The sequence below is a fragment of the Ornithodoros turicata genome, chromosome 6 (genome assembly GCF_037126465.1).
Source record: "Ornithodoros turicata isolate Travis chromosome 6, ASM3712646v1, whole genome shotgun sequence".
Taxonomy (NCBI): domain Eukaryota; kingdom Metazoa; phylum Arthropoda; class Arachnida; order Ixodida; family Argasidae; genus Ornithodoros; species Ornithodoros turicata.
In genome coordinates this window covers 10963583-10976429 of record NC_088206.1, presented here as the reverse complement: position 1 = coordinate 10976429, position 12847 = coordinate 10963583, and the positions used below count along the sequence as shown (strand labels likewise).

At 43.0% G+C, this 12847-nt stretch overlaps 1 protein-coding gene across 1 annotated transcript in view; it reads right to left on the bottom strand.

Moving 5' to 3' along the window:
- Window positions 1–1128: 1128 nt before the first annotated feature.
- Window positions 1129–12847, bottom strand: part of LOC135397494 (actin nucleation-promoting factor WASL-like) — a 36174-nt gene continuing 24455 nt past the window's right edge. The window contains exon 8 of the mRNA XM_064629098.1: window positions 1129–2063. Coding sequence (XP_064485168.1) covers window positions 1129–2063 — 935 coding nt within the window. The remainder of the gene's footprint in view (window positions 2064–12847) is intronic.

The window sequence follows — 12847 nt, the reverse complement described above, 5'->3', positions numbered from 1 at the left end:
CGCCCGGGTCAAAAGGGCGAAGAGGCACCAACCCCAAAAATGCATCTTGCAATTTGTAAAATATGTATCCGCCCACCATACTCATTATCACAGTAGAAGGTGAGGCGAAGAAACACAGAGGATGACACAACACATAGCCTGAATTTCGCCCAAAGCAATCAGATCAATGAAACGAAGCAGTCGAAAAGGTACCAGCAGCTGCCAGTGAGGTGTAACGGTAGGATCTTCGGAACGCATATCCGTTGGGAGCGGGTTCAACTCCCGCTGCTCCATTTCATTGACCATATTCATTATATTGCGCGCATTTCGGGTTAAACACCGAGGATTCAATGCATTTTGTTCCTTTTGCACTCAGTTTTCAAAGGCGTAATGCCTTCAGTTGTGCACGTGTTCACTGTTTACGTTCTCTGTTTTTCTTTTTTTTTTTTCTGTTCTTCCTTCCCCCTATTTCTATACCAGTTCTGCATACATCATAGGATCCCGCCAGAATGTGTGATTCTTCAGCTTTAGTTTTGTGCTCTTCATTTTTCTTTTCTTTCCTTCTTTTTGTTTTCCTTTGCTTTCTTCTTTCTTTGCCTTTTTTTGTCTACTCCCTTTCACTTTTTTTTTAATAGCAAGCCGACATCCATCTGGCTTACCTTTCCTTTTGCCCATAACCATTTGCCATCTGAATATGGAAGGAACGACAAAGGAGTGCCACAAAGGGTGATTTGCAGAGAAACTCTGTCCTCCATCACAGTACCAACCTTGACCACTGGATGTGGATTCTGGTAAAATTTAATTCTTTTCCAGACATGACTAACAATGTATATCGAACAAGAGACCACTTTCAAATAACAATAATGTAATAGCAATATCTTCGAGTAGCACCCCGAAAGGGACAAACCCGATGGACTCATTGGAGCACGCATCTCCAACACTGTGTTAAAAGCTGAGTCTTTACGTTGTCCTTTCCTCTCCTTTTCTTTCATCATCGGCTCCCTCGTCTCCTGATCAAGTAACAAACGAGAAACCTTTTGCTTCTCCCAAGCGCTTCCGTGGTCTGTATGAATACACAAGTATATAGCAACAAAGTTCCTACAGCGGGCTGTGGCACACAAACAATAACATTCCCCACACGTACACTCTCTACACACGCGGGTTTGAGGCTCCACCTCCATTCATTCGTGAGGCGCCAAAGTCCATCGGAGGATCGGAGGAGGAGGAAGAGGAGGTGGTGGTGGAGGTGGAGGAGCCCTCTTTCCCACCCCCAGTCCCCCGGGTGGTGGTGGAGGTGCCCACCCCCAGTCCCCCTGGTGGTGGTGGAGGAGCCCCTATGCCCACCCCCAGTCCCCCTGGAGGTAGTGGAGGGGGAGGAGCCCCTTTTCCCACCCCCAGTACCCCTGGTGGTGGTGGAGGAGCCCCTATGCCCACCCCCAGTCCCCCTGGTGGTGGTGGAGGAGCCCCTATGTCCACCCCCAGTCCCCCTGGAGGTGGTGGAGGGGGAGGAGCCCCTTTTCCCACCCCCAGCCCCCCTGGTGGTGGTGGAGGAGCCCCTATGCCCACCCCCAGTTCCCCTGGTGGTGGTGGAGGAGCCCCTATGCCCACCCCCAGTCCCCCTGGAGGTGGTGGAGGGGGAGGAGCCCCTTTTCCCACCCCCAGTCCCCCTGGTGGTGGTGGAGGAGCCCCTATGCCCACCCCCAGTCCCCCTGCAGGTGGTGGAGGGGGAGGAGCCCCTTTTCCCACCCCCAGTCCCCCTGGAGGTGGTGGAGGAGCCCCTATGCCCACCCCCAGTCCCCCTGGTGGTGGTGGAGGAGCCCCTTTGCCCACCCCCAGTTCCCCTGGTGGTAGGGGAGGTGGTGGAGGAGCCCCTATGCCCACCCCCAGTTCCCCTGGTGGTAGGGGAGGTGGTGGAGATGGACTGCCCATTACTGTACCATTACCGAGTGGCACACTGGACGGCTGTTGTCTTAATCGCACTCTTCGGATTGCAGGTGTCGGTCGTGCAGGTCTGCTGCTTGGAGGGGGCGGGTAACTTCGGGACGATTGGGTCACTTCTCTGCTTGGAACTTGTGGTGGCGCCGCTGTTTGTAAGGTAACATTAAGGGGATCAATGCTATTCTTCCAAACTAAGCAGCTAACATGAATTTCCAGCGTGAAAGTTCAGGGATTTACCCAGGATTCTCATTATGGGGGTGTAGGTGTTCCTTAGGGTGTGACACCTGTATCTGGGAAAATCCCTGACAGTGAGAACGACACTTGAGAAAATCTGTACAGTTTTACTGACCAGCTAGTTTCCGCTATACTAGAAGGAGCATAGAGGGACAAGAAAAATAAAAATAAATCAGAAGGAGTAGCAAGTAGGAAATCAAGCCCTCGGATATACAGGGTGTTTATTTTTATCCATTAAATATTTTTTTATAAAAAATGCTACGGAAGCCACACAGATGCCGTTCTTGCATTGTTCTGGTTTCAGCAAGATTTGGCAATTTATATTTCAAGGTACATGCTCATCTCACAGTGATTAACAAGGACAGTGGATTTAAGTAATGACTAGCTCCAATTCTGCTATCGCACTTTTGCATAAAAGACACCTAACTAATAATTAATGAATTTTAACTAATTAGCCGACCTATGCTTCGATACGCTTTCTGACAGGACATCCGTCTGGCCATATAACCCAACTGCAAAAAAGGCATCTGTGTAGCTTCCATGGCTTTCTTTTTTATAAAATAATATATCTGTAACGCATAAAAATAAACACCCCGTATGCTCGACCAGGAACTGTGAATCGCAAAAGTGCAGTGTGTAATCCAAGTGTGCAAGAGGGCTATGTCATGTCTGTCACTCAATCAGTGAGAAGCGAGCCTTCTTTCTTTCTTTTGGCAGTTGCTCTCCGACATTGCATAGTCGAGATACATTTTCACCTAATTTCTTCGGACAAGTACAATTCAAATTTTGGTTTTTGGAGTGCAGAGAAATGTCCACATAATGCAGGATAAAAGGAGAAACCGACTAGTTGCTTGTGAGATGAAGTGAATTTGTGAATGTACAAGCGAGAAGGACAGGGACACTTACTGCTACAGTAGAACTCCGTTAACACGGGCCTGCCTAATAGTTTTGCTCTCAACGTAGACATACTGAATTCCCAACCAGGAGCCATTGAACCTAATGGATTTGATGTCCGCTTAAGCCGTAATGGCTCTTTGCGTACGAGTCGGTAGACACCTGCTATTTCATTTATCTGATCCCTCTGATACCTGTCCCTGCACCCAGACTGCGATTGCTATGACTAGGAAAAAAACATGAGAGATGAACTTGTTCAAACAAGAGGCCATTGTTTCGGCATATCACATTGGCATAGTTCCCGTTTGTTACCAAGGGTGAGGTCATGCGGAAAGGCATGTGGTCGGCCTGGACTTCTTCTGTCCCAAAGCCCAGTCAATGAGGCCGTGGTCTCCTTATGGAGGAAAGCAGCAACGTAGCCAGAAAAATATTTTGGGAAGGGTTCTCTAGGAACTTTACATGCGTGAGGATGGCGTAGATACAGAGAGGACGTGCCGTGCCTGACAGCCACGGAATCCGTGCGGGCGTTCGATGTCGCCCGACTTTGTTCGTGGAGATTGCAAACCTCTGTGCATCAGAATAAAATAAAGGATTGTGCTCCTGCTTTCGTAAAACGTCTCTCGCTTTGCATGTTTCGTCACTTTTTGCGGGCCATTCTGATACGGGAGATAAGAGATTGTTGCGGGAGATAAGCCATTCTGAAGGACCCGTGCCCACTGATGGCCAGTTATGTGTACAAATCAAATACAGACGACAAAAAGAAACACAAATGGAGAGAGAATAAAGGGTGTCAATGGGAGGTAGAAAGGGTTAGTGTAAGTAGTATACGACTTGTCAGAAACTACGGCATACCTAAACTACGGCACCCCCTGCCCTGAGCCCTGCGCGTTTTTTTCACCGCGCGGCGCGTGTGCGGAGGCTTGTCCGCGCAATTATAACATGCAGAGACATGCAAAGAAGGGTCATACACAAAAAAGTACAAGTCAAGATATATTTATTAATGCCAATCAAGTTGAGATATATTTATTAAAGCCAATAGTGCTGGGAATTGTGACGCCAATGAGGTGAAGGAGAAAAACCCAGCCAAAAAACCTTCACCACCTGTAACAGGGCGGTGCTCGGGTGGAGGGTTGCTGTGGTGGGCGGAGTGTGACCGGAGGGCTGCGTGCGCGCTTACCATTCACCCTCGGCTGACTTCTTTCACCATTTTCCTACCTGGGCCGACTTCCTTCCCGTGACAGGTGGGCGGTGCTCGGGTGGAGGGCTGCTGTGGTGGGCGGAGCGTGACCGGAGGGCTGCGTGCGTGCTTACCCTTCACCCTGGGCTGACTTCTTTCACAATTTTCCTACTTGGGCGTCGCGTGGCCGGAGGGCATGCGTTTACCATTCAGCCTGGGCCGCCGACTTTCGTCATTTTTCAGCCTGAGTCGACTTGAATCGTAATTTTTCTAGCTACAACATGTGTGCAGTTTACATGCAAAGGATAGCCATACACAAAAGTACAAGTGAAAATATATTTATTAAAGTCATTAGGAATTATGTTATGACTCTGCGTGAATGGGAAAAACTTAGCCAAAAATCTGAAATAGAAGGAACACAATACACGTAACAAAGAATATACTTATTACAGGTACGATACATTAGCATTGAATAGGTATCACAAATCAAACACAATATTTTTATTAACAATAATCACAAGTTTTCAATGAATCAGAATTGATAGCGCATTTAATCAAATAAGATATTCTTAATCAATACGATTACAATCAAAATTACAAATTGTATTATAAAACGTCTAATATTCCTATACGTGAGAACCATCAGTGCAATAACGGGAAGTTCTGATAGTTGTATGCAGTTAAATGTGAACAGCACAGACCCTGGAAGACTATGGGACACGAACACAAGAGGAAATAAAATCTATACCAATACAGTGGTTAATCAAAACAACATAGTAATCTATCATTCAGAAAATGAAAAAATCAAACTCATCAGGATATAGACATGTTAAAAATGAACTTCACTACATAGCACGCTCTTAGCCAACAAGCAGAACAAAGAATGACACGAACACAAGAGGAAATAAAATCTATACCAATACAAAGAAGATATTCCACTTCACCACATAGCACGCTCCTAGCCAACAAACAGAACAAAGAACGACACGAACACAAGAGGAAATAAAATCTATACCAATACAAAGAAGATATTTCACTTCACCACATAGCACGCTCCTAGCCAACAAACAGAACAAAGAACGACACGAACACAAGAGGAAATAAAATCTATACCAATACAAAGAAGATATTCCACTTCACCACATAGCACACTCCTAGCCAACAAACAGAACAAAGAACGACACCGAACACAAGAGGAAATAAAATCTATTCCAATACAAAGAAGATATTCCACTTCACCGCATAGCACGCTCCTAGCCAACAAACAGAACAAAGAACGACACGAACACAAGAGTGAATAAAATCTATACCACTACAAAGAAGATATTCCACTTCACCACATAGCACGCTCCTAGCAACAAACAGAACAAAGAACGACACGAACACAAGAGGAAATAAAATCTATACCACTACAAAGAAGATATTCCACTTCCCCACATAGCACGCTCCTAGCCAACAATCAGAACAAAGAACGACAAGAACACAAGAGGAAATAAAATCTATACCACTACAGTGGTTAATCAAAACAACATAGTAATCTATCATTCAGAAAATGAAAAAATCAAACTCATCAGGAAATAGACATGTTAAAAATGAACTTCACCACATATCACGCTCCTAGCCAACAAACATAACACGAACGACACGAACACAAGAGGAAATAAAATCTATACCACTACGAAGAAGATATTCCTAATCAAAACAACACAGTAATCTATCATTCAGAAAATCAAACCAATCAGAAAATTAATATTCCTATACGTGAGAACCATCATTGCAATAGCGTGAATATCTGTCATAACATTTCGAGCGCAATTCCAACATTACTCAACTTTTAATTTCTTATTAAGTCAACAGCATAGACGTAAGGAAAAACGAGAAACAACACAATCAACAGCTACAATTAATAGAGAGCCAAACCTGCGCACCATCCAACACATAGAGAAATAATAGCTAATCAATCTATCAAAGGCGAAATAGCACAGACTTAACGCTGAAGAACAGAGGAACACGCGGCGACACGTAAACATCAACAGAGGAAAATAATCTATAATTGAACCATCATAAAATCGATCAATATACAATTTTCATTCTAACAAACACTACGAACCTTGATGGAGGTATCCAAGACATAGGAAATATGAACGGTTTTCACTCTTTTCCTCAAAGCCGGGAGACTTTATGTCTCTATCTATGTGACCATAGCACAGTGCATGCTTTATCACTCAAAGGGTTAGGGGCTATATTACTTCGTCCAGCAAACGGGGCGCTCTAGAGGTCAGATAAGAGAGTTCAAAGGCGATATATTTTATTGTGCAGCGCAAATAGATGTCGATATCTCTCGCGGGTGTCACTATCTTTTCGCATCCTTTCCCTGAAACGGAAATCTTTCGTCAAAGTGGTTGACAAGTCGGCTAAGTTTGTAGAGATGCGATATTGTTATTGAAGATGTAGAGAAAGTCCAAATTATTAATTGGTAGCAATGATACTCAATCAAAAAGAGAAACAAATCTAATTACAACAATTTTTGTAATATCTTGCAACAGAAATTTCTAATGAACCACACAGAAATATCAAATGTGAAATGCAAGTCAGAGTTATGAGGCATTCCCATCTTAGAGGTACTTACTTATGTCATGCGAGTGAACAATTGGAACAAATACAAGACAATAATTATCTCGAGCGGTAAGTTCACAACTCATAGAATATCAGTCGAGTGAATACTTGAAACAAAATCAAAACAATAATTCTCACGACGGGTGGAGATTATAGCATTCTAAACCAGATAATAAAATTTTAATCAATAAAATAAACATAGATATGCTTTTAATTAAGTGTAGATGTGCACTTGAAAACAGAAGAGACAATTGCTCTACATTGAAAAGATGGACAGATTTTGTACTCGATATCATAAGTCATGGGAAGATGTGATAAAAAACTGCTTCGAAGGAGCCGCGAAACGATTTCATTATCGCTGCATTTCAATACGTCCTAGACATGGTCGTATCCGGAGATATGGTACAAACTACAGAACTGAAGGTGCAAGAATTTATATGCCGAATCTACAATACTCATAAAAATATCTGCACATCAACGTCGGAAGGGCCATTGGGATTGATGGCGGAGTTTTTGAGGTTTGCCAACGAAGAATTGAAATACACTAGACCAGATGTAATTGTAATCATTGCAATGGGCATTGCGTACATCAAGAAAGCAGTCGGATCAAATTATCATATACAAGCGGTCTATATCGCACGATTCATTACGGATTTGTTGAAATTACACATATCTGAGGTGGAAAGTACATAAAATCTTATCACGTGATATATTCCACTACCACGGCAACGCAATTATTTTCTTCTACCAGTCTCTGCAACGATGTCGAATCAACAGAAGTTCAATATTGTCGTGCAAGGTCTGATGTATTATCACCTGTTGAAACTCAACAAACATATCAATTGCGGTGGACCACCGGACGATTTTCATCTAATACTCTCTTGTACGCCATTCAATAATCTTCATACAAAGAAAGGAAGCATCAATAAGAGACTGTGCAAGTTCATCGCGACAAAATGCAAGTTGTTGAAGCAATACAAACACGGCGACAACATAGCGCCTGCGTTAATCAACGCTGGATTCAAGCGCCCAATAATCAGAATAAACTATTTAATGTCTTCGGAATTCATCAATGAAGACAACAAACGAAAACTTCAGAGTTTGAAATAGAAGTGTAATTTATCGAAATAAACAAGTGTATAAGTGAAACAATAATTGTAATCTTTGTCATCATTATAATGAATTCTTCGCATCACAATGAAAAACACTTTGCATTTAGCATGGCTAGACTGAGAACAATGATCGCTAAGGAAACGAATATTCCACAATTTGTGTAAGAATTCTCATATGGAATGAGTCCTGACCACCAAATAGGTTTTACTCGACTACACTCTGTACAAATTCAACACCCGATGGATAGAATTGCCGGAGAAGGATCGGTCATTGAAATTTAGAGACATGATACATCGGTCTATGATTACAAAAAAAAGGATCACTAATCTCATGTGAAAACTTATCATATTTCATGAATTAAATTCCACAGTGCATGTATATTTCTCAATCAGTTGCACTATCCCAGACCTAGTAAAAGAAGAAAAGGCCTCTTTGACAAGCAACCCGATTGGAGTGCGGAACAAATAAATAAATATTTTTGATTGATTGATTGATTTTAAAAGAAAAAATGGAGGTGGTAGTCTCGAGCCACTCGGGACTGGCTACTCCAGGACGCGTTATTAATAAAAGAAAGGGAAACTACACTAACCTCGACGCTTTGAAACGCTTTGAAAGAATAAATGAGAACATCATCACCGAGCTTGTCACCAAAAGCGAAGTCTCAAGGCACTAAAACCAAAGAGTGTCACAATGTGTCAAACAGGTCCGTCGAGACGAGAAATTGCACAAGGGCGCGCATGGCAGGTATGAGCTGATTTGCTGGCCAGCACCCAAGAACCTTTTCGGTGGAGTATGGCCGATTACCCAGGCGAGACAGGGACGACACAAGGGTACATCGGTGTGCACTGTACCTCGGGCAGTCTTGGAGTATATGATCCACGTCCTCAACTACATCACACAGACTGCAGTTGGGGGACGGGACCATGCCGAGCTTAAACAAAAGTCGTCCACTGTATGGCACGTTGAGGCGAAGCCTGTAGATGAGCGACGTGATGGGTCGAGGAAGCGCTGACGGCATATAAAAACGGAGATCTGGGTCCACCCTGCGCAGGAACGACGTAGAAGGGACACTTCTGCGCCAGTGTTCACTGCACAGACGTCCCATGAGAGTACCAATTGCTTGCTTTGCGTCCGCTTGGGTGAAATACGTACGGTGCGTCGGTACGCCTCGTGCCATATGAGCCCGTCTCGCAAGTAGGTCGGCAGCCTCATTCCCAGGGACGCCACAATGACCTGGGATCCACTGCAAGGTGATGTTATGTGTCTGTGTGACAGCACATGAATACTCCCTGAGGACGTCACACACCAGTGGAGCGAGGGAGCTCGAGCCCAGGGTGCACTGCAGAGCTTGGAGGGCGGTTTTGGAGTCACTGTATATGGTCCAGTGCATCGGTGGTTGACGGGACACAATGAAGGAAAGCGCCGTAAGAATGGAATGCAGCTCGGCCACAGCAGCCGACGTCGGGTGCGACAGCTTAGCGCTTCGTTCAATCGACAGCTCAGGGATTACGAATGCACATGTAGAGCCGGTCTGTGTCGATGAGCCATCAGTAAAGATTTTAATTCTGCCTTCATCGCGATGAAGCAGTCTCAGGGTGAGTTGGCGAAGAACAATTGTTGTAGCCGATTTTCTGGAAGTCAAGCCAGGGACATTGACATGCACAGATGGTGCCTGAAGGGCCCATGGAGGGACTGCGGGTAGAACCAGTTTTTTATGCTTTGGAATGAGGCTGCGGTGAGCTAAAACGGCTTGGCAGTACCCGGATGCTGGTCGCCGAAGAATGTCGCGCACTAATGTGCGACGGTAGTGGCGAGTGGAGAGCCTCATGTAGTGCCCAAGAGATTGTGCCGTCCGCATAAAGACCAGCGAAGGCTCCTTGGCTTCAGCCATGACAGGGGCAGTTGGCGTTGATTTGTGGATATTTTTGTCAACACAGTTGTCCATTGTTTGAGCAGGAAAAAGGAGCCGTCCAAGGCTTGCAGTGGGGGCCAAGATAGGGCAAAACGGGAAATAAGGCAAGATAACTGATTGCGGCGGGTCGTTCGCGACAACTTTTACAATCGCATTGGGGTTCACTGCTTGGGAGATAATACGAAGCCTTCGCGAAAAGCGAATCTATTATCAGATGCCACAATGCAAACGAAAGATTTTACGAGCACGACGTACAGGCCAAGTCTACGTTTCTAATCACGTAGTCTTCGTAACACACGGCACACAAACGTATATGAAATAATTTCCAAGTGGCAATCAGATTTTGGGAGAAGCGGATCACACAACCACCATCAGAAATGCTTAACCAATATACAATGAAGATGAGCGTTATGCATAAACACAATGGAAGATATGTTATATTAATTATAATAACCAGATCAGCGCAGGTCACACATAAACGTAGATCCAATTCACAAAATATACCCGAGATTTCCCGTAACCATACAGAAAACCTATCACATTATTTTAGTGTCATGGCATCTGGGCGCTACAAATGGAAAGGCCATACTTTAATTTCATAAGTCTTTAGCTCATAACGTTGTAACACGAAAATTCCACACTAAAGATAATTTTCTTCTTTAAATTTTCAAAATCAAAACTGCACGCTATTTCTTGCATTTTTCTAAAGATATAGATTAAAAAGTTGTGCATATACTCACACATACTATACAAGATATTTGATTGTGGATTAATTGCTAAAATTTATCGATCCACATTAAGGAGAAGTGTTGACTACCACACAGCGGTAAGAGTTTAATCACAATTTGAACAAGTGTTGCGATTTATGATCAGTGTTGTAGAATGTGTAATTTCACAATACGCAAGCTTTAGGTCGCTCACTTTGACGAGCACTCTTTCATGATGTCAGGGAATTTAATCGAATGGATAGATATTTTCTGTATACACTATAACATAATGCGAATTCTTTATGTCGCGGATATTAAAAGTTAGAATATTTTTCGAACGAAAATTTACTTAAAACTCGAAGAAAGGGTCACCCGCGTCCTCGAAGACGTTTCGGCAACACGCCAGGCCGCGTTTCCCCCAATGCCGTACCCAAAACCGAACGCGATTCTGCGCCCGACGCCTTAACGCGGTACCGCACGCGAGCGTGTTGCTTTTTCCGGAAACGGGTTCGTCGACGCGGGTGACCCTTTCTTCGAGTTTTAAGTAAATTTTCGTTCGAAAAATATTCGTAACTTTTAATATCCGCGACATAAAGAATTCGCATTATGTTATAGTGTATACAGAAAATATCAATCCATTCGATTAAATTCCCTGACATCCTGAAAGAGTGCTCGTCAAAGTGAGCGACCTAAAGCTTGCGTATTGTGAAATTACACATTCTACAACACTGATCATAAATCGCAACACTTGTTCAAATTGTGATTAAACTCTTACCGCTGTGTGGTAGTCAACACTTCTCCTTAATGTGGATCGATAAATTTTAGCAATTAATCCACAATCAAATATCTTGTATAGTATGTGTGAGTATATGCACAACTTTTTAATCTATATCTTTAGAAAAATGCAAGAAATAGCGTGCAGTTTTGATTTTGAAAATTTAAAGAAGAAAATTATCTTTAGTGTGGAATTTTCGTGTTACAACGTTATGAGCTAAAGACTTATAAAATTAAAGTATGGCCTTTCCATTTGTAGCGCCCAGATGCCATGACACCAAAATAATGTGATAGGTTTTCTGTATGGTTACGGGAAATCTCGGGTATATTTTGTGAATTGGATCTACGTTTATGTGTGACCTGCGCTGATCTGGTTATTATAATTAATATAACATATCTTCCATTGTGTTTATGCATAACGCTCATCTTCATTGTATATTGGTTAAGCATTTCTGATGGTGGTTGTGTGATCCGCTTCTCCCAAAATCTGACTGCCACTTGGAAATTATTTCATATACGTTTATGTGCCGTGTGTTACGAAGACTACGTGATTAGAAACGTAGACTTGGCCTGTACGTCGTGCTCGTAAAATCTTTCGTTTGCATTGTGGCATCTGATAATAGATTCGCTTTTCGCGAAGGCTTCGTATTATCTCCCAGGCAATGAACCCCAATGCGATTGTAAAAGTTGTCGCGAACGACCCGCCGCAATCAGTCATCTTGCCTTATTTCCCGTTTTGCCCTATCTTGGCCCCCACTGCAAGCCTTGGACGGCTCCTTTTTCCTACTCAAACAATGGACAACTGTGTCGACAAAAATATTTATTTATTTGTTCCGCACTCCAATCGGGTTGCTTGTCAAAGAGGCCTTTTCTTCTTTTACTAAGTCTGGGATAGTGCAACTGATTGAGAAATACACATTCACTGTGGAATTTAATTCATGAAATATGATAAGTTTTCACATGAGATTAGTGATCCTTTTTTGTAATCATAGACCGATGTATCATGTCTCTAAATTTCAATGACCGATCCTTCTCCGGCAATTCTATCCATCGGGTGTTGAATTTGTACAGAGTGTAGTCGAGTAAAACCTATTTGGTGGTCAGGTCTCATTCCATATGAGAATTCTTACACAAGTTGTGGAATATTCGTTTCCTTAGCGATCATTGTTCTCAGTCTAGCCATGCTAAATGTAAAGTGTTTTTCATTGTGATGCGAAGAATTCATTATAATGATGACAAAGATTACAATTATTGTTTCACTTATACACTTGTTTATTTCGATAAATTACAGTTCTATTTCAAACCCTGAAGTTTTCGTTTGTTGTCTTCATTGATGAGTTCCGAAGACATTAAATAGTTTATTCTGATTATTGGGCGCTTGAATCCAGCGTTGATTAACGCAGGCGCTATGTTGTCGCCGTGTTTGTATTGCTTCAACATCTTGCACTTTGTCGCGATGAACTTGCACAGTCTCTTATTGATGATTCCTTTCTTTGTATGAAG